General features: G+C 43.2%; 1 protein-coding gene across 21 annotated transcripts in view; it reads left to right on the top strand.

Moving 5' to 3' along the window:
* Positions 1 to 22,939, top strand: part of PTPRF (protein tyrosine phosphatase receptor type F) — a 623,992-nt gene that overhangs the window by 515,649 nt on the left and 85,404 nt on the right. For all 21 annotated transcript variants that reach the window (XM_048497079.1, XM_048497096.1, XM_048497095.1 and 18 more), the window contains one exon: positions 20,039 to 20,308. In XM_048497079.1, coding sequence (XP_048353036.1) covers positions 20,039 to 20,308 — 270 coding nt within the window. The remainder of the gene's footprint in view (positions 1 to 20,038; positions 20,309 to 22,939) is intronic.

Here is a 22,939-nt window from a genome sequence, read left to right as displayed (position 1 = left end):
CAGTAGTTTGGGCTTGTCTTTTTCTACATATTTTTCTGTATTCATTGTTTTCACCCACCTTGTCTTGATAGCAAGTGGCAGAGGAATTAAACAAGCTGATCGCACCTTCTTTTCAATACATGTTGTTGAGTATCCCTAGAAACACCATAAACAGGGGGTCTGTTTCCCCTTCCCTGTACAGTTGATTCTTGTAATTTTTAATGGAAAAAAAATATGAGAAAAGTACAAGTGAAGAGCATAAAAAGGTCAGGGACATGAGATGCTTTTCAGAAAAAGCAAAAACTTTCTGATACTTGAACTTAGATACAAGAATACTAAAGAGGCTTATATGGCTGTATAAAATTTTGTTTTGCATTTTGCTAACTTAACATACAGATATATGTGATTTAGGGTTGCCAGCCTCTAAAGGTGACTGAGTATCTCCCAGAATTACACTTGATCTCCAAGCTGCAGAGATCAGTTCTGCTGGAGGACAAGTCTGTTTTGGAGGTTGGACTCAATGGCGTCATGGCCCTCTGCAATCTCTTCCCTTCCCAAACTCCACCCTCAGAATCTTCAGGAAAATCCCAGCTATACCCTGTTCCATATAAAGACCTAAGTAAAATTGTAACTTCATCTGCTGTTTCCTTCGGTCCCCCTTCCTTCTGTTCATGAAAAGGGGGCCTTGTTCAATCTGTTTAAGATGGGATCACAAAGAATACCCAATGTAGATCTTCTGTTAAGATTAAACTATTGTGGAATACCCCTAGATTTTAGCCATTTCTCTGACATTAATTAGAAATCTGCCTTTGCTATTCTAGACGTGAATCCTGTCCTTTGGAACCAAGCCAGATTCGAGGGATTAAAGAGGCTATATTTGATATGCACACATCAAAATTGGTGAAGGCTCCGGACAGGGATTTTATGTAATAGTACCATGGTTCTGGTACCCCTTCCCGTAGATACTTGGGAAGCGGGTAAAAGCCACGTTTAACTGTGTTATTGTAATTTGGCTAAGTTTTCAAAGTTTAACTGTATTATGGATAGTTTTCATTATTGATTTAGCTTGATATTTACTTGGTTCTTAGGCAGTCGAGTAGCTGTAATGGGGACATCCAGGGACAAACGTCCTGGGTGCCCCCCCAGTGAGTCATGTGGGGGTGGAAAATTGCCCCCACACTTCTGACCGACCCACCACACCTCTGGCTGTTCCACGCAGCCCAGGCTGTAGCCTCCAAGGCCTGCTAGGCAAACCTGGGCCTGGGCTGCGCCACTCCGGGCTGGCTGCCTAAGGAGGAGATGGAGCAGCCAGCCAGCCAAGCCTCCCCCGCCCTGGCAGGTCTTGGAGGCTGGAGCCTGGGCTGCACGGAGCAGCCAGCCAGCCAGCCAGCCAGCCAGCCAGCCAGCCAGCCACCCACCCCAGCTGGATTTTTGCACCGGCTGCACAGCGCCGGCTCAGGTAAGTGGGTGCAGGGGGGCATAGCTACCATGGGGCACGGAGAGTGGGGGTGCATAGCTATCACAAGGTGTGGGGGGCGCCATTTTGCCCTGCTACACCTCTGTTCTTAGGGCATGACCCACCATTGGACAGAGTGCCTCAGACACCAAATTTAGAAGATAGTTAAATGACAACAAAATGTTGGTTGCTAGTTGCTATGTTTTTAGTGCTGAAAAGAGGAGAGTGCCAATTAAATTTTCTTCTTCAAGAGCCAATTCTATCTAGTCCTTGGCTTTTATTGTTTTATATATTTGCTGGTAGCCACTTTTGCTGACCTGTAGTGGCAGGAAACATGGATTAAAAGTTACATTAATTGGGAAAAAAATGGTCAGAACTAGGCATGAGAACCAATTTAAATTATTGGTAAATTTTGGGTTTGGGTTTTTTAACCCAGAAATTACTGGTAAATCTGATATCCATCAGCTTTATTCAGGTATTACTGAAAATATTGGTATTAAAAGACCAGAACCCAAATTTTTTCCTTTCTCCCCACTGCCACCACCGTTTCCTAAGACCTCAGGGGCTTGAGAAATGGTGTGGAAGAGAGAATTGCCCCCGGCAGTGCATTCCAAGTTCTGAAGGTCTTGGACAGCATGGGCAGGGTACAAATTCTGCATGTGTAGGATCTATCTGATCTACTTCCTCCGCCCCCCGCTGATGCTTTTCAAGCAGAGTGTGTGTTTGGGGGGGGGCATATATCCTGCATGTTGGCCTCAGTAATGCATGCAGGATCCCTCCCTCCTCTGCCAGCCCCCGGGTGGGCTTGGGAAATGACAGTGGAGGGGGGAGAGAGAAATTCAGCTTTTCAAATACATCTGGGGGGTTTGGGCACTAAAAGAAAAAGCTGACAAAAGCTGATTTTTCTGTGATTTGTGTTTACTGAATCACCAAGCCTATTCAGAACTGTCAGTATTAACAGGAATTTTCTCTGTAGTAGGTTTACGTTAGTTGTTCTCTGTTTCTCAGTCAAATACTGAGAATAGTTTTAAGCATAATCTTGTGCATCTTTAACTTCTCCTGTGAATCTTTTAACCATAGTCTGGAGAGGTAGACCTAACAGTTGCTATTAGGCAAACAGAGTCCTTGAAACATGTGACACCTAAAACCTTCTCTTGCTTACTCGAGCAGTAGCAAAGTTAGGTTGTGAGGACTGGATTTTTTTGCATTTTTAAATTACTCTCCCCATGACATACATAAGTTAGTGTTCTTCTTACTTTCATGCTTTAAGTCCTAGTTTTCTGAAAACAGAAAGACTTGCTTCCTGCAGTGCCAGAGATAAAGAGATGAAGTGAAGGGCTCTGGGGAGAAACTGAGTTTTCCAATTCAGTAGATGTTGGCATATTTTCAAGTGAAGTAAAAACAATTTCAACACTAGAGGAGAAGGCACAGCTATTCCCATTTAGGGTCTCTTTTCCTGAGCAGCATCAACTACTACTACAAAATCGTTTTATTTCCTATAATCTATTAGTATAAAAAGAAATTAAGAGATAATTCAACAGTTAGTGACTAATTTCAGACCCCAATCTCATCTTTGACTGGCAGGCAAGAAAGTGATCTATTTGTATTAGTGAGTGTTTTATAACTGCATCTTATTTGTTGTTATCTAAAGTACAAACACATGTGGACAAGCCATTGTAACTTGCCTAGTTTGTGATGTGAAACTAGCTGCTGCTTTGCTAGTGTACCACAAGTCTTAAAAGAGGAAGCAGCAGCCAGGCTTACTAGAATATTAAGTTAGTGACCTTCTTAGGCCCTTTCTGCACATGCAGGATAATACACTTTCAATCCATTTTCACAATTGTTTGCAAGTGGATTTTGCTGTTTCGCACAGTAAAACTTAGCTGCAAAGTGCATTGAAAGTGGATTGAAAGAGCATTATTCTGCATGTGCAGAAGGGGCCTTAGACTCGCTTCACATATTGAGAGCCAATGTGGTGTAGTGGTTTCATTATTGAAACTGAAGCAGGGGAACTCTAATCTGGTGAAATAAATTTGTTTCCCCACTCCTATACATGCAGCCCTGAGTGACCTTGGGCTAATCACAGTTCTTCATAACACTCTCAGCCCCACCTACCTCACAAGGTATCTGTTGAGACTTCTTACAGAAGTGAAAGGCAGGGTATAAATCCAAATTCTTCTTTTTCTTCTTTTTACTAATATGGTTGTGAACCAGTTCTGTCCATGCCATCAAAACCTCTCATCAGGCTGTGGTTTCCCTGATGTCATCAAAATCAGCCCACATCATGTAAGTTGCCACTTTGCTGACTGTAAAAGTATCTAAATAGCAACAATTACAACAGTCAAATCACATGTGAAGCAGGTTTGGGTAGAATGTCATATTGTGTCCTGCAGTGTGCTAAAATACCTTTTTGTCAGGATCTTTGATGTATTTGAGACCTTACCGCAGCAGTTAAAATATATCCCAAGGTTCATCCGTATCTATCGTAACATTAAGGCTAGACTACTGTTAATTAGTCTACATGGGGCTTCCAAAAAGTAAAATTGATTTTAAAAAATGCAACAGCTCCTAGAACTTCTAAAACTAGAAACTGTATACTTTACTCTTCCCTTGGAATTGTACACTGGTTGCCTGCTTGTTTTCAGGTTCAGTTCAAGGTGCTAGTTTTTGTTTTTCAAACCTTTCATGGCCTGGGGCCCACATACTGCATGGACTCTTTCTATTTATATGACTACATGCAGCAGCTCCAATCTTTCCAGCAGTACATGAAAACTGGCACTGCCCTGTCTTGGGGTTGAATGCAAGGAAGGTATTTACTGAGGGGCTGGGTGTGCTGAAAAGACAAGAGAGATGGCTACAGAGACAGTGAAGGAAGACTTGGGACAAATCATGGGCAAAGGCTCATTTTAAAGCATACTGCATGGTGGTGATTGCGGCAAAGAAATAAAAGTTTTCCACAACCATTGTTTCTGCACAGTGTGGGCCAGTGGAGTGGTTTCAAATGATCACAGGCCTGTTTGGATTTGTCTTGCAGGAGGAGGTAGATTGTTGGGGTGCTGTGACTGTTTTTCTCAATATTTTGCAGATGAAATCTCTCGCATCTGTTCTAACTTGGACCCTTCATTAACTGTGACAGGGTCAGATGGTGCCAGGGTGCTAACTCATCCTGCAGTTTGGGATATTTTTCAGTTTGAGGCCCGCCACCTGTTTATATGATTCTTGTCCTTCCTGGTGGGAGCCTAGTCTGGGTCTGAGAAGTAACTAATGCCTCCTTCAGAGGGGGGGTAGTTGCCCAATCTTGAAACAGATTGTGGTGCATCCACTTTTAAAGAGGTCTATCCCAGACACAGGAGATCTCAACAACTCCCCTTAGGGGAAGGGACGGTATATAAAATTAATTATAAATAAATATAAATAAATAAAACTAGCAACCAGTTGCAAAGGAACACAGCTTAATCTGATTAACTAAAGCTTAATCTGGACAGGATGGAAGTGCTACTGGTGAGTGGAAGAAGTTTTGGATGGGGTTGCACTCCTCTTTCAAGAACAGGTCCATAGTCTGGAATGCCCTTGAGCCAAGGTCTACTGCTGAAGAAACAAATGGCAGCTGTGGCCAGGAATACCTTACCAGCTTCAACTAGTTAGACAGTTGTGGCCTTTCCTGGGCAGAAAAGATCTGGCCACTATGGTGCATGCTCTGGAAACATTTAGGTTTGTTTACAGCAATGTCTATGTGGGGCTGCCCTTAAAAAGTGTTGGGAACTTCAGTTGGTGCAGAATGCTGTGGCCAGGATGTTGACTGGAGTGGGTCATAGGGATCATAACACTCCAGTCTTGACCCATCTACATTAGTTGCCAGTCTGTTTCCAGGCAAAATTCAAGAGGCTTTTAAAGCCTTTCTTGGTTTGGGCCCAACATACCTGGAAGGACCAACATATCAGCTCCCTTGTGAACCTACTCTGTCCACTGTGGTCATCTTCGTAGGCCTTGCTTTAGGTGCTCCTGCCTTCTGAGATTAGTTGGATGGCAGCCTGAGAGAGGGCCTTCTCAGTTGCAGCATCAAAACTCTGGAACTCTTTCCCAAGGAAGATTTATCTGTCCGCTTTTGTTGCTGTCTTCTGTCAGTGCGTGAAGACTTTTTTATTTGGTTTGATGTTCCCTCAGTGATTCCTCCTCCTTGCCCATTTTTTGCATAGTTCTTATGTTTTTGTATGTATATTTTCGTACTGGTTTTAGTTGTTTTAATGATGTGTTCTTGTTGGTTTTAATGGTTTTTGGAATGTGATTTGATTATGTGTGTTTTTAATTTCTTAACTGGCTTGGTGATCTTTATGAGAGCTGAAAGTCAGGATATGAATCTGTAAAATCAATAAATCATATTCTTTAGGAGTCCATGGAACATTGAACTAGTTGGAGGGCTTATGTCAACAATTTATTAATACTGGAAGCAGCACTTTTTCTTGTTGTGTTGTCCAGATAAATTGCTTTTGGCGAATGGTATGTTTAAATTCTGCTGCAAGTCTCTTTGGACGAGAAGCAGACTTTTAAAAATAAGGGATTCTTATTCTCTGTCCTTTGAACTTGTAACTCCTCCTCATTGCACAAGAGGTATAATCCTTCTGTCAAATGACAAAGTTCTCTTGTGCATTCCCAAGTTGAGATAAAGAGCCAGTGGAACCAAAACTATCTTTCCACTGTCCTTTAGGGCTGCTGTAATTTCATGGATTGAAAAATTGAGTACAACCCTCCCCACCCTGGTTACTTGCAATTAGAACATTGAAAAGCAGCCCTGTATGGAGTATGCCTGTGCTGAGAGCAAATACTGTAAGTTATTGTTTAGATTCCATCGTGCCTCTTGGCACAATCTGTTTAAGGCGTAGGTTGGTGGCTGAACATCAGCAAAACTAGTTGAAATCTCACTATTCTAATCCTTGCAAATGAGTTACTGACAGTGCAGTCCACAGTATATTGTCCCATTGAGGGTTTTAATTCATGTTGCTTTCTGCGGATAGGCAAGTTTTCTGTCCTTTCTCTCCCCCCCCCCTTAAAATCTGACTCATAAGCAGTTCTTAAACCACCAGAGTAGCCTCTGCTTTCTCTCACTAAGGGTTCCATTTCAGGTGATGCGCCACAGATATCTAACTGCAGTAAGGTCAGCCTTGCCAAGGAAATGAGATCTTTCATGCCCCTCAGGGAAACACGGCACAACTAACCTCTTACTGTCTCTCCTGCAGGAACGAAAAGTAGGCCACGTTCCGGATTATTCTTCTCCTTTGGGGTGACTGTTGCTTTGACATCTTACCCACTTTTCCTTCCCAATTCAGTGCATCAGGGACCTGGCGCAGCACTCAATTCATGCTGTGATAATGTTTCTCTGCTGCCTGTAGCCCTGTGGGGAAAGCGGGGAACCAGAAGCTCTTCATCCTGCAAGAATTTCCATTGTTCACCAGGACTGCTTTCTGTGTGCAGATGTGAAGGGGGAGGGGTGTGCATGCTGGCCTGTATGTGTGAAAGGTGAGACTGAAGTTGTGAACTGTAGAGTTAGAATGGAATTCGGTCCTTGAGTTCAAGCCTGGTGATGTCTGTGATGTGGTGGGTATGTCCATGTGTGTTGAGTGGGCACACATTGTCTTTTGCCTATAATTGGCCAAGAGTACGGCTGCCTACAAAGGTTTCCTCAGCCCTTGGTACACCTGCTCTTGTGTGTTGGAGCTTGGGTTATGTGCATCTGGAAAAGGAAGAAAAGGTGGACCCACTGCTCTGCGGCAGAAGCAGCACATTTGTGTATGTGCCATGTGTGCATGTACACATGTGTATGCTTGCACAGTTGGGTAGTCCTGGCCAGTCTCAGCCATCTTGTCTTGTTGTTTCAGTGCTGTGCGGACACATGGCCTGTTTTTACTCTCTGTGTTTTTCCTTGTCTTTTTTTATTCCCTTCTCATCTTCATCGCACTCTGTCATCAAACAAAACAAACTTTCATCTCTCAGCTCAGCGAGAAGGTTGGTCGTTTTCACTTCTTATCCATCTACAGTATGCCACCTCCGATGGGACTTTTCCAGTAAGGGATGGAGAGCCAGCCCTGCAAGGGGAGGGTCTGATGGCCCTGGCTCCCTGCCAGGCACTACCACAGCAGGCCTGATGGAATTGGCTTCCTATTCGCTATGACCTTGCTGACGGCATTGATCATATTGCTTGCATGTCTTTGTTGTTTGGTGTTTCAAATGCACAGACTCTTACCTGCATGTCACCCACCCCACAGGGTTCCTGTTTGAGACGGGAATGGGATGCATGCACCTAAAGTGTAGACAGCAGAGAAGGGGTTCTGTCTTAATCTTTTCACTACTGTTAGGTTCCTTGTGGTTCTGTCTCTGTCACGCAATTCCATGGTGTTCACGTGAAGCTTAGATCAAGATGAGCCCTCCTCTCTCACAGTGTGAGCTGCTTGGACTAGACTAGGAGCTGTAGGAGAAACCGATGCAGACAGCAGACAGCACAGCTGTGTTTAGAACTCTTCTGGAAAAAAACAAGTGGGCTTGTACTTGTACATCTTGCCTTGGGATGCCAGGCCTCATGATACGTGCACTGGAGTAACTGGAGCAGTTATTGCTGGCCCATTATCTTTACAAGAGTATAATTTGCCAATCCTGAAAACTGGTAATAACTTCTCCAAGTAATCTCAGCAGTGGCATCAGAAAGAAGAGGTGGCACAGATGATTCGATGTTGCATCAAAAAGGTACCAGGAAAAAGTCAGTCGACATCAGAATTATTAGAGGGCATATAAAATTGATACAAAGCAAGTAAAAGCTGTAACTTGATATACCTTCAAAGAGGCAAATTACCAAAAATCCATTACTGTTATGAGTATTAGGCTGTATCAACACAGCAGTTTTGAAGGGGAACTAACATACATCCAGCCCCCCTAATTCACACTCTACAGCTTCATCCCACATCAGTCTCCTGTTTGCATTATCAGAGGACCAGTTGGACCAGAAAGGCAACAGGAAGGGCACTTTTCTCTTTCTCACTGTTTTGCAACAACACTGAACTACACAAGCACAGGAATCCACTTTTTGAGCATGCCTTCAAACTGAAACCCTCTCCAATCAAGCACCTAAAAACCATACTAAGAAAACTTAATTACGATTGTAATTAGAGCATGTATAATGAGCTGCAACTGCAGTTGTCCCAGAGCAGTAGCTATTGTTCTGATTGTCCTTCTTTGAACATGCTCCCTTCAGACAAAAAAGTAGGGTGAGAGAGTTCCTTATTAGCAATTGGAAACTAAGGGGTATTGAGGGTAACATTCCCAGACATTCTGGCAGGTGTGGAAGTTGAGAAATATTGAGAAGATCCCAAAGCTGCATAGTTCCCCTTTATTGGAGAGCACTGCTGTGCACGGTCAGATTACATACTGTAGTGAAATTAAGAACCTTCCCCAGTAAAGCATTCAAGAATGTATCATTATCTGACCCTAGAACGTTAGGCTGTTTACAATTTTACTTATTATTAATTACATTCATATCCCACCTTTGTTCCATCACTGAACTTGTGTGTGTGGGAGGGGCGGTGTTCATAGGAAGTCTCCCCACCCAGGCACTGACTAGACACAGACCTGCTCAGCTTCAACATAGTTGGTGTACATATACCTGCCAATCATGCCCTGAAAATATGATGCAGTATTTTCATTCGTGAAGAATTCCGGATGTATACATCTGTATCTTCATAATGTTTTTGCACTCCTTCATATGAGAGGTCTAGCCAAAGAATTGACATTCAGTTCCTTTGTCAAGGAATAGATATGCTCTTGTGCATGCCTCAAGGGTAGGGGCAAGTGCCTTCTGCTGGACACAGCTGTGGAGGAAAATTACCAGTGCATAACAATTAATGACCCTCATCTTCTGTGTTTAAGATAAATCCATGAGATTTCCTGCTCCTTTTGTGCTAATTCACTACACAGGCTTTGAGAAATTGTGCTTCCAGACATAGACTCCTGCTTTGGGAGCAATCCAAGTTGCTCATAAAAATGGCTCAACCAACCCTTCTCTGTGCTGAGTCAACTTATCTTCCACTGCCCTCTGGCTGCTGCAGGAGCTGGGACTTGAGAAGTAGTTTCCATGCTTCTACTATAGACTGCAGCAGTCAAGACCAGGTGACACGTGACTAAAGCAATAGTAGGCATACTCTAAAAGGAAGAAGCATCACAGGGATTCAAGTGAATAAACTGCTGCAGCAGCTAAGTGGACATGAAAAAGAGGACAAAGATCATTAAATTAGAAGCATTATCTGGCACTGTGCAGTTAGTTTCTATCTCTACCACCCTAACTCTGACTATGCTAACCATTGTGGTATCATTGTCCACATCAGTGGCTGCATTGAACTTCGTATTCTCAGTACCTGATCATTCCATAAGACTTTTCCAGGAGTTCCCTCTTAAGGGAATGGTGCATCTTGTGTGGAGAGAATGGGAAATAATGGGCAGCAATCCATCAGTAGGATTATCCTCAGTTAGTCCCCACATTGGTAACAGGTATCAACCAAAGAACTTCAGAGGTTCTTTTCACAGTTGAAATGAGAGGGATCCCTACCAGTCTTTCGACTAACAAATGCCACCCATTTAAATGCTGTGATGTATCTTTTTATTTTTGGTACAATGATGGTGATTGGTGTTAGTACAGGCTCAATGTTATAATCTGAGGTTCAGATCAATTTGCCACCAGTACTACCAAGCAAACCCGTTTTCCAGCTGCTCTTCACATGCTTCATATTACATCCTAAACACCTCCTTCAGCCTCCATACTCTCAGTACTGATACAGTTTTATCCAACCACTGCTTCTATAGGACCTTACCCCTCTGTGCTACAATTACTTCAACCACCAACTGGTGACTGGCATCTGTGTTGCTTTTTCCTCCCTCTGCTGTACTACCCACTGTGACTTGAATTCCATTGCAAAGTGCCTACCCTTTTGTGCATGGTATATACCATGAAGTTCAACACTCTCCTCACACACACACACTCTCCACAGAAAGGTTTGATCATGGCTTAGGGAAGGTGCCATAGGACCCATAACAAACTTTCAGATTCTGTTCCTCTTGCTGCATAGTGCTGAAAAAAGATGGGAACATCTAACTATTAAGAAACCCAGAAGGGTGAATAAATTAATTGCATACAAAAAAAAACATTGAACTCATCACACCATACAGTATCCCACTCAACAAAAGAATATGGCTGCAGGAATGCCTACTTCCACATCATAATTATACTTTACCTTAGAAAATGTCTTCAGTTTGCTATAGGAAATTACCATTACTGATACTCCTCCATCCACCTTTTGAACAAACCATGTAGATATTCATCAAATGCTTGACAGTAGTAGCAGCATTTCTGAAACAACAAAAATACCTCCTTATTTGTCAGCATAAACAATTGGCTTCCAGTTTACAACTCCACCATGATATCCATATGACCCTGTACTTGTTCTACTTTCTTTATTTTTATTTCAAACTAGAAAAGTCTCACCCCATCCAAACATACATCAGAGTAGTTTTTAACACCATTATCAAATAAGCCTTTCTTACAAGGACCAGGCCTCCACCATTAATCACATTAAACAGCACTCAACTTTCAACATCTCCATAGTCTTACACCAGTCACCACCTTTGTTGTTATATTTGCTGTCCTTCAAAAACACCCTCTCTAGCTATCCTTCAGTTCTTACATCGCTTTGCTCATTGTGACACTGACACAACCATATTCTGTAAATGACCATCTGCTGTCTCTTTATTGGTGGACAGATTCAAGTCTGCCCAGGAAGTACACGTGTCATCCTCCCACCCTGTTTCCCTGAAAATAAGACCTACCCCGAAAATAAGCCCTGATTTTTCGGGATTTTTGGAGAATGCTTGAAATATAAGCCCTACTCCAAAAATAAGCCCTAGTTACAGATTCCCCGGCGCAGATGATCTGGTCATGTGGGGGGCGCAAAATCATGGAAAAAACCCAAATCCCCTGAAAATGAGCCCTAACTCATCTTTTGGAGTAAAAAATGATATGAGACCCTGTCTTATTTTCGGGGAAACACGTATTACATTTACAACTGATGGTATGCAACCTTTGGAGCACCAGATGGGTCTGTTTGCTGAACACCAGTGTGTGCAACTGCAGAACTGCAGTGTGTGGAACTCATGAGGAAAAAAAGAGTTTGCTGACCTGTAGTTGATGTTATTGGAGTAGGCATTTGTGCAGTCATACAATTAGTCATCTTTCCCCACTGCTGGCATCTCTTATTCTTTCTCTCTGATGATAGCTGCTAGTGATAGCATGAAGGAGCTGAGCAGTGAGGTGCTCACTCCTTCTTTTGGTTATGTTCTGAGGGGTAGAACCCTCCCTCAAGGAGTGGGCTTGAGCACTAATTCTTATCTAAAGTTTTAACTGTTCAGTGTTGCCTTTTTTGCAAGTGCAGAACCCATATATGTGACTTCACAGTTGACCATGTGAAAACATCAGGTGCAGGTAATCAACAATTTTTTTTCTAACCCATCCACCAATAGGGCAAATTATGTCAAAGAGGCCTAGACCAACCAGTAATGGGGCTGTCATATTTTGCCTTGCCATAAATGTCCTAGACAACAAGTGTTTAATGAGAAGAAAGATATTAGGTATTCAATATTCTGGTGAGATTTTTCCAAGGTTTATAATTCGTTTGGGTTGGATAATTACTTCTCAGGATTTTTTTTTCACCTTTATATACAACTATGCACTGTTCACCCATGCATTTAATTGTTGCTCTGCAATTGCCACCAGGTTATTTAATAAAGAGCTATTTTATCTTGATACAGCAGCTCTTTTCTCTCCCCCCCCCCCAAAAAAAACCCCCTCATGTTATGTTATTTTCAGAAGTGAATGAATGCAAATTTCAGAACGGCACATTCTGCCTCTCTCTTGCTTTGCTATTAGCATGTCACCAGGCCGAACCATGATGTGTATTTGGCATTGCACTGCTGTAATGATAGATCTTCTTTTATATGGGGTTGTCAGTGCAAATAATTAGCCCTAAAAGTTATAGCTGAAATGTAATCCAAAAATGGCAAGGCTCTGTTTTGGAAATTGTCTATAAAATGTCAGCACTCAGGGATGCATTGGGAACATAAATACTGCAGCATTGTTTGAGCAAAAGATTAGTCTCTAAATGCATTTTTTCTCTTTCCATTTTTCCCCTCCTGCTGGTGATGCTGTCAATAGATTGTGAGGCCCCAGGAGCCACCTCTCCATCAGGAGATTTTGGCCTATTAGGCATACAGGGCTTACTGTAGTTATGATCAGCATTTGCTTTGCAGACTTTGATCTGTGGTGTGCTGCCCCCTTTTGCAGACTGTCCACTCCCCACCCCCACCCCTGCAGCTTTCGCCCTATCAGCTCCAGGAGTGATCTCCTAATTAGCCTCCAGCTTCCATGGGTCTGTAGTCATGTGTGATGTCTGTTGGGGAGAATTCCCCCTTTTTTCTTTTTTTCTTTTTTTGCATTTTGCACCAAAGATCCAACATAGCTGCTCAGTGTTAGGAAATTCAAATGTTCATGCATGCGCCCCTGCACTTCCTCATCAATCATCGTTCCTGCAGCCTCCATTCCAGCAGTCCCCTTCCTCCCTCTCTATAAATGTCACAACAATCAATGTCGGGAGATCTCTGGCATTTTGCTGGAAACCCCCCCACCCCCCACCCCCGGTTCCAATCAGCTTTCACTTCTGTGATCTTCTGCCAGATTCACTCTGGCCTACTTGGCAGTTGCATCATTTTTTTAAATTTTGGGTCATTACAATAGTGAAATATTGATGTATCACTGCATAAATGCACTATGCATGAGCTCAGTAGGGTTCCAGTTTCAGGGAGCATCTCAGCACTCAGCAGGATGTCTCATCGCAATGTCTGCTGCCATTCATCTGCAGTCCTGCACTGCATGCACAGCTGTCTAAATGGCCACCCTAAATGCCTACTCAAGATTGAAATATTGTCCATAAACCCCTCCCCATGCCATTTAACAGAACAGAAATTATAAGCACCGATGCACTGCTGTCTAACCCCAAAGTTAGAGTACCAGAAAGAGGGGGAGGGAAAGGGAGGGAGAGTTCTTCCCCCACACACACACACACTCCCCCCCCCCACTTCAATGACCATAGGTCTACAGCCAAACGGCAGACCCACCCCCAGAAAGCCCTTTTGCAGCTCTTCCCCTAGGCGGGGCTCACTTGCATGCCATTCCCCTACAATCAGCAAATGACAGCCTTCTTCCTGAGGAAAACATGCCAAAGTAATAGGAACTCTGGAAGGGCAGCAGGGTTTTAAATGATTGCCAGAACACAGGAGCAAGCAGGATTAAGAAAATAGATAGAATCTTGTCAATTTCAATTATGCACATTGTTTCATCAATAGATGTATGCCGCAAATACCAAAAAACTGATATTGATGATCATATTATCGTGATTATGAATTTAACAGGGATAGATGTGTAAAAATGACAGTCGCCATGGAGGTTACTGAGGAGTGAAAGGTGGGCGGAATTCTCCACTGAGCGCCCTGGAGTGGGTGGGGGAAAGCAAGGCGGGCGGAGGGAAAATGCCCAGGACAATATTCTGTGCAGGCCAGGATTCCCTCTGCTCTCCAGGCAAAGAAAAAAACCATTCATGGTTAAAGAGCACTCACAAATTTTGAGAAAGGAGAAAGGTGAGATTGGGGCAGCGCTGAACTGGCAAAAATACGTCTGCACTAAACAATTTGCCCCAACAAGAAGGTACACTGGTCACGAAGCTGATCACCCTCCATAATAGACCTTTATTGAAAAGGGCTGTAACAAAAAGGGGAGGGAATTGTTCAGATCTTTTGGATAATGATTTTGTGTTTGTGCCTTCTCTACCTTCCAGAAGCAAGTGAGATGTTTGGAAGAAGCTAGAGCAGCAGTCACTAGAGCATATAAGGCCAAAGGAACAGTGGGTGTCCCATCACAATGTCTTCACCCCATTGGTGAAAGCCTAAACCAAAATGTGTTAGCTGACCCAGCTGGCCAAGTTATACAGATGATAGGAAGGTGGTTCAGCCACAGTAATTCCTTTTATGGCAAAATGTATTTATTTATTTGTTTATTTTATATTTTACATTTGTACCCCGCCAATCTCCCAAGGGACTCGAGGCAGCCAGTGCAGAAAATTGATGCAAGTTATAATTATCACTCTCATGGGAGACTGATAAGCCTGTTAACCCTAAATGAAGGAGAATATTTGACTTTTTACCCCTCAAAATTACAATTTATTGCAGTCATAATTCAGTAATTCTTTTGTGAAAGTCAAAGTTTACATAAAATGCCCAAAAATTCTAAATTGATACCATTTGAGCTGTTGAGGGAAGTCCTGGTTATTTTTACAGCAGCCAAGAATGCTGCAGACTAAGTAAACTGTCACATCACCCTGAATGTTGAAATAATTTATGACAAAGACAGGAGCTGTGAGCATAAGGCAGGCAGAGAATACCTGTGGGAAGTGAGATAAAGTGAGTGTGTGAGAACTGAAGGCATGAAAAAGCAGGATCTCTGGAACCAGATGTGTTGCCACGATGTGTGGTGGTGATTCCATGAATTGCTTCTGTCCTTTCAAATAAAATAAATAGATCCTGCTTTGCAGTAATTGACAAAAAATGGTGAAGCAGTTAGAAAATGGATCTGATGCACCACTTCCTTTGGATGAATGGTGACTGACCGGGGACCTTCATCTTCAGTTTGGATCTGCCACTCGCTCTATTCAATTACCCAGCTCTGAGCCGTTGTCTAGTGCCTGGAGTTTCCCAAGCTGGAAGCAGAAAAATAGAGGGGAGGGCTGTGAGAATTTACCTCATTCTTTGATGAAACCTGAGAAGCAGCTACTCCAATATGAGAGAAGCAGGGTGATTGATCAATGCTCCTTTGCTGTGGATGCAGGGAAGGTGCACGCTAATGCATGCTAAATTATTAACTCCTCCCCACCTCCTTCCCAGTACTGCTTGTGTCTCCCCTCCCCATCTCCAAGGATGTACAGCTGGTTTCTGCTGGTGTGTTCTTTCCCCCTGGGCTGCTGTTAGAGGGTTTAGGGATATACTGTGTCACTTACTTTCCATCCCAAGTGCCAACTTGTTGCATGCATGCTCAGTTCATTGGGGAAGCTTGTTGGATTGTTCATCCTTTGCAAGCCATGCGTGGTGCCCTTCTCTGGGATGAATGACAGTGACCCTCATGTTTGCTAATCTGCTGGATGAAGTAAACCTTAGACATCATTGCCCATTGCCATGTATTTTCTTCGTGTATTTCTTGCAACATCTCCAAGTTGCTCACTTCTGTTTTATCCGAACCCTCCCCCCAAACCTGACTGTTCTGTTCAGTAAAAGAAGTGTTGAGAAAGAAAAGCCTTATTAGTGTGAATAATATTGAGAATGTTTAGGAGACATCTGGGCCAGCTTGGCCTCTGTGATTTGTTCTGAAAATTGGAAGAGGTTTTCCGGTAGATTTTCTGCAGTGGGTGAGAGTAGATCTGCTGTAAATTGTTAATGGTCTCTTACGGCAGGACAAAGAGAGAGACCCGAGCCTGGTGGACCTGTGTGGATGCTGTATAAGCGACTCTCACCAGCTCTGCCAGAGCATTCTAATGTTGATTGACAGCCTTGCTTCACATCCCACTGGACTCAACAGACAAAGAAGCTGCCAATTATCCTAGAATGATACACGGATGTTGGGCTGGAATTTGCCTCATTTATAACCTTTCCAGGCATCCTTGCCAGATTATAATCCAGGCTGGATTGACAGCAGCATCTCTGAGCCCATCCTTTCTCCTGTTATTGACATTTTAAGACCTTGATGTCCAATTTGATGGCAGGGAAAGAAAGGAAACGAGGCTTCCCCCACCCTTAGTGAGATGTACATTTGAGCCTCCATTGATTGTCCTGCCCCTGTTCCTCCCCCTTTACATAATGAGAGCTACAGTTTGATTTGCAACAGTTCCTCTGCGTATTTGCAACCAGACAAACAGTCTATCAAAAATAAACTGCCTGAGAGAATCCAGGGAGGGAGGCAAAGCCCGGGGTCAACAGTATTGAATCGTGCAGCTGCTAATTTCAACTTCACCACCTTTTGTGGAGGAAATCCTCATTTCTCCATCGAGTCAACATATGATCTGTTTGTGCAAAGAGAATTGCACTGCATCTCCCTTTTCACTTGGGAGAGTCACAGAGCTGGTCTCTGCTCATTTGTTTTTTAGTTTTCAATTACAGCAGATGACTGGGAAACTGCTGTTTCACTTCTCCCGGTCAGGTCATCCACCCTTAATCCTGGAAGCCCTTAGTATTTCCCCTTGGGGTCAATTTACAATTTATGGATTGGATCCCATGGAAGATTTCCAAGATTCCCATCTGCAGAGTGTAACTACTCCACCTCCCTCTCCTTCAGCAGCCCAAAAATGTGACCTTTGGGAGATGCCCCCTAAACAGCACCAAGGGGGAGTCTTCCACTGCAAGGGTGAAAATCACGCCTTCCCTTCTACGCACAAAAAGCATCTGCTGTATTCAAGCCTGTTTATGCAAGAACTGTTGCCAAGTTTGGGGGTTTGTGACCTATGTGGCAGGCGTCCCCTCCAAGCACAATGCAATCCGTCCATGTTGCTTATGCTATGCAATTTTTAGCCTACTTAGAATGGTTGGAGAGCAGTCAACTGAATCTTGGCCAAGGTCAAGAGTAGGGTAACCACATGACAGGAAGGACTGAAAATGAAAAGTTGAACAAAATGGCATCTAAGAGAGGAACCAAAACAAATTCATTTCTCCACCTGTATGCAGCACCGCTACATCATCACGGTGTCATGAGAGAAGAAAGGGGGTTGCCAATTCAGTGCTTGTGCTGCCTTTAAGAAGACGAATGTGTGTGCTAAGAGTGGCATTTGCTGAGTCTTTTTGTAGCATCAGTCGTGCTCTTTTAGTGCCCCTGGGTCTTATCTTTGTGAAACTGCCCTTTGGCAAAGGGATTTGCCTGAAGCCTGCCTTTAAACATACTTGTTGCTGTGCAGGAATTGGAGGGGGAAGGGAGATTTTCATTACCATTCATCCTGAGGCTGGGGGAGAAAGGAGGACCCATCATTGTCAAGTAACCTTTTCTCTTCCCCTGCCGCTAGAACAGTAAACAGCAGCTTTTAAAAAGGGCAAGAGATTTTCTTGATAGCACTTTGCCCGAATGAACTAAACCGCTTATCAGCAGATATACAAGCAGTGTTCTTTCTTCCCAAGCGTGGTCCTGACAGGTTCTTTTATGGCCACAGTGGAGACAGCTGGGTGTTGATGTCTGAAGGATGTGTCAGGAAATGCAGTTTTGGTGGAAACATGCTCCAATTTGATAATTATTTAGGCTTGCATTGGGGGGGGAGAACTTGTGTAAACCAAGGGTTGCTGAAAGAACTCTCTTGCCTGTTCTCACTGGGGAGGGTAGCAAAAGTGATTTCTGCATGCTAATAGCTTCTCTTAGCCCTTCTGCATGAATGCCTCCCAGTTTCACTCCTGTGTCCTGTGCTTGCATTTCTGTACATTTTTACCTTCTGCTGGTTTTGTTTTTCTTTTTTTTTTTTTGGGGGGGGGGGGGGCGTCTGGATTGTATAGTGGCTTTTTTTCCTGTGCTTGACCTCCTGCCTGTCTGGTGCATGTCAAACCAGAGAACAATTGCCATGCACGGGCCTGTAGTGATACTCCTCAAGCTTGCTTTTCTTTGATACTAGTTTGGTTGGTGAGCGGGTGGGAAGTTGCTTCACCCCGGGATTGAGATTCAACACATGAACAACCTCTTCTTGTACTGGCTCGATACCATGTTCATTGCAGGGATTGGGGTAGGGGAGAAGTCCTGCTTCTTGCCGACCAGAGCCAGGCTGTGTTGGACAACCACCCATCATGTTGACCCATTGCCATGTCCATCAAGTACCTGGGTATCCTCATAACTGTGTAGAGCACTGGTTTGCTTTAATTTCTGTCTTGTTTGGGGAGTGCTCCCCTGTCAGTCAGGTAACAAGCCTCTTGCTGGCAATCATGCATGTAGCTATTGATTTGAGGTTAAATAATTGATTAAAGAAACAGCCTGCAAGACTGTAGATTTAGACATTTGAAATTATGCACATTATCATTCCCCTCCCCCCACCCCTCACTGGCAAGCGCTAATGAGCTCTGTTTTGTCACTGAGATGGTGTGTAGTATGCACACACTGTTGACAGTATTGTCTAATTTATCCCCAAACCCTCACTCTGTTGTACATGCTCGTGTGGGGGCTTCTGCATTCAGTCTATTTCTGTAAGTCTGTTGGTTTGAGAATGAATCATCAAAGAGCACTCAAGCAAAATTTGATTAGGGGAAGTGTCAGCCCGTCAGGCTGAGCTGAGTCTTGTCGGCCCATCTGTCAGCAGCTGCCCCCTTTTTAATAAGATTTTCTGGTGCTGGAGAAGGCGCAGAAGGAAACCCAGCGTGTGGCACTCCCAGTGGGTTCCAGCCCTGAGCCAGTCTCTCCCGTCAGACTAACAAAGATTCCACTGTGCTGCTCCAAGTCAGGCTCTTTGCACCGCAGCTCTTCACTACTCTGCCCGCGTTGATGTTGTGAACTGAGGATGCTAAGCAACAGAGGGCTCCTTACAAGCAAATCAGCTCTACGCACACTTGTGTGCTCATACATCACAAACATGCACTGACATCTTCATTCCACAGAAGCAGGTTTTCTGGAAGAGGAGAGACACTGCAGCTTTTCCCTCTTTTTAAATACAACTTGAAATGAGCTTGCCCAGCAGAGACAAAGATTTACTGTGCTCAATTGTGTTTCTCTATTCCTACTTAAATTGGCCCATAACAGTGTCCTTGCAGAAGGGGCCTCATTTCTCAGTGTCATTTTCCTGACTGAAGTGTGCGCGGCCAACAACCAGGGAGCCACAATGAATCTGAGGGTTTGACTACAAATAAGCACAGTAAGGAGTTTGATTTGAAGTGATGTAGCACAGTGAAATGAGGAGTGATCTGTCTCCTAGAGTACATTCCCAAAGGTGAGGAGGACTCCATCAGCCAAGCCCTGCACTGTCAGCTTAGGTTTCATCTCCTGTCCATCAGCAAACTGATCTCATTGGACTCTGAGGTGACCCAAGCGCAGTGCTCTAGAACAGGGTGCTGTTTTAACTATAGGTAAAGCTCACTGTAAATTAAAATAAAACCCTGCAGCTGTCCCTGCAAGGTAGGTAGGATTGGCCTGCAGGTCGCTTTGCCATAAAGCCAGATAATTGAGCTGGTAATTTAACCTTGTAGAGGGCCAGTTAACTCCATGAAGTCTATGAAGGAATGTGAACTCTACAAATGAATATGAACCGATGCAGATGAAACAAGAATAATGGTGTAAAAGGGCCAGTGGCTAAAATGGAAAGTCACAGGCAAGCAGTTAGGCAGAGCAGTGAACAGCTCTCGCACAGAATTCTCTTTTTCTGAATTGATGTGGTAAATTTTGATCCTTTTCCCCACTCCCCATCTAGGTGAGTATCAGTGTCCTAGACTGTGACTCTACTAGCTATCTGTTCCTTGTTTCAGTGCGGCGAGTGTCACCTCGATTTTCAATCCCTCCAAGCAACCATGAGGTGATGCCTGGAGGTAGTGTGAACCTCACATGTGTAGCAGTGGGGTCCCCAATGCCCTATGTGAAGTGGATAGTTGGAACTCAGGAACTAACGAAAGAAGATGATATGCCAATGGGCAGGAATGTTCTGGAACTGGTCAATATCACGCAGTCAGCCAATTACACCTGTGAAGCCATGTCCTCACTAGGCATAATCCAAGCAACAGCACAGATTACTGTCAAAGGTAAGAAACTTCCCATGGCACCTTATACCAGCTTCCTGGTGAAGAACAGATTTTGACTAGGATAGGCATCCTCCTTGTCTGAGATTATTCATTAATGAAGTAATGGTTTGGGAGATAATTTGCTGTTTGACTCTGCCAGGTTTGGTCAGAAGTAGCCAGAGAAATGAACTTATGAAGCTGCTTTATATCAAGTCAGACCATCCAAATTAATGTTGTCTACTCTGACTGCATTGGTTCCCTAGTTTGTCTTCAGCACCTACTACCTGAAATCCTTTAATATGCTAGGGATAGAATCTTGTATGCAAAGCATGTTCTCTACCAATGAGCCTTGGCCCTTCCCAATTGACAGAAGCTCTTCTTTGCAATTCAGAAATCTCACTGCATTAGTGGACATTACATAGATCTCTGACATACAAAGTCCCCAGCTGAAATGGGAGCAAACCCAGTGCCAAACCTTGACAAGGAAGTGATTATCCTTGGGGATTTTGAAGAAGATATGTGGAAACGTCCAACCCTTAACTTTTCTAATGGTTGCAGATATGGACTGCAGTTTCCAAGGGCGGCTAAGAGAAACCTGGATTTTTTAAATATAGTGAATGTGACAGATAGGAAAGAAAGAAAAAGCACTAAAGTATAATATTCCTAAAGTATAATATTCCTAAAGTATAATATTCTTTACCTCCCTTCCTTGAGGGGAAGGGCTGCAGCTCTGCTTGGCAAGCAGAAAGATATATTGAAAAAGTTAATGTTGCAGGTGATGTGAAAGATCTCTGCCTGGGACCGTGTAAAGTTACTTCCAGTCTGAGTAGACATGGCAGACCAATGGTCTCCTTCAGTTTAAAGCAGTTTCATGTGTATTGATGTATTCCACAGTTCTGGCCATGAGAGATCTTCTCAGCACTGTCATGTCCCTGTTGACATAGACACTGTCCGTATTGAATGGATTTAGGATTTTCCCTCTTCAAATTAGTTTTCAGCAATTGATAAGATCTTGCTTCAGCATTCATTTCTCTGCATACAGGGCATTCTTTAACAGTACCATCTCCAAGTTTGTCTGTCCATCTCAAGGTGTAGTTCTTACTGGAAGAGTAGTCCACAATATCCCAATAGATGATTGGCCCTTTGCATGCTATAGTTCTCCATTAATCAGCTCTCACAAGCTGTTTTCTAGACATCATTTACAGAGGATGGTAAAACAGTACTGTTGGACTTATAAGCACTCTCTTGGCCCTGGTGAATTAGAGCAAATTATGCCCCAAAATTCAAAAGAGGCTCACTCCCATGAACTTTTCCCTTTCTGTATGTTACTCAGCAGTAATCTCCTGGGGTGTCTTTACTTTTGGGAGGAAATTTCTTCTTTAACATTTCCACTGTAATTCCTCACTGGTTCACCAGATAACTTTTCAAAAGGACACATATCAAAGAAACTGCCTCTTAGATATATGTTGGACCACACATAGTTGATTTCATTTCAGTCCAGGGAAGGTCTGCCAAGTGGTATTCTTTTGAAAAGTTACCTGGTGAATATGAACTTTGTAGGATTCACAGTATAAAATTTAAATATCTGTGGGAACACCAGTAGTTTTTTTTATATAAAGCATACTGGACTGCAAAAAAGATTTCATGTATGGATATTAGTTCTATGTATGAGGGGTTATTTGTTGACCTCCCTCTGAAAAAGAAACTTGTCAGGTCTTTGGGGTATAGATTCTGGGATATTTTGTATGTGATCATAACAATTGAAGTCTTGTGGTTATTTGTGATATATTTTGTAATGTGATATTTTACATGTTTTTAGATGTTGATGTATATTTTCTAATGATATTTTAAAATATAGTTTTCTATTGTTAAAAGTTAAGCACAGGCAATAAAATGAAAGCCTTTGACAATACAATAAAATGTATATTTAATATATTTTAACAGATATCTATTAGACTTCTCAATCTCTTCGATTCCTAGCTTGTTTTTCAGGTTAGGTCTGTATTTTTCCCCTTTGGCTGCTCAGCATTCCATTATCCAGCCCCAGAGGGTAGTTAGTAAGGTCAAGGAGTCTTGAGCCAGAGAAAGTACTTTGGTTCATATCTTGCTCTTTGGTACCTTGGTGCTGCCCAGCTTAACCATTACAAAGGAGAATCTCAGTATACTAAAACACAATACAAGACACAGCTTTTTCTAGTCATATGTGAGCAGTTGTGAGCCATATGTGAGCAGTTGTGCTGAGGTACTTCAGCATTCAATTCATTATTTGGAGTGAGATGGTAGGGTATCATCTGAGTCACCCGGAGCAATAGGAATGATACCCCCCCCCCCCCCCCACACACACACAGTGACATCATGTCTCCATATGCTGTCAAGATCCAAAACCTAAATATGCTTGCCATAATGTATTGAAGTTTACAATCTTCACGCTGTTAAGCCTGTCATTGGAGCTACTGTTACCCTTGGTGTGCTTTCTGTTGGCCCTGATCCAGGCTTTTCAGAGTGTACGCTAGCTTAACATCCCTTCTCCCCTAGGAAAAACATGCCTTGAATCCTTGTTTAAATTACCTTTATTTAACTTTCTGCCAGCAAGTGCTTTGAGCACATCTAATAACATGATTGCCATGTTTACCCTTCCATTAAGAAGCACTT

This window comes from Sphaerodactylus townsendi, linkage group LG05 (genome assembly GCF_021028975.2).
Source record: "Sphaerodactylus townsendi isolate TG3544 linkage group LG05, MPM_Stown_v2.3, whole genome shotgun sequence".
Taxonomy (NCBI): domain Eukaryota; kingdom Metazoa; phylum Chordata; class Lepidosauria; order Squamata; family Sphaerodactylidae; genus Sphaerodactylus; species Sphaerodactylus townsendi.
This window is presented reverse-complemented; position numbering and strand designations above follow the sequence as displayed.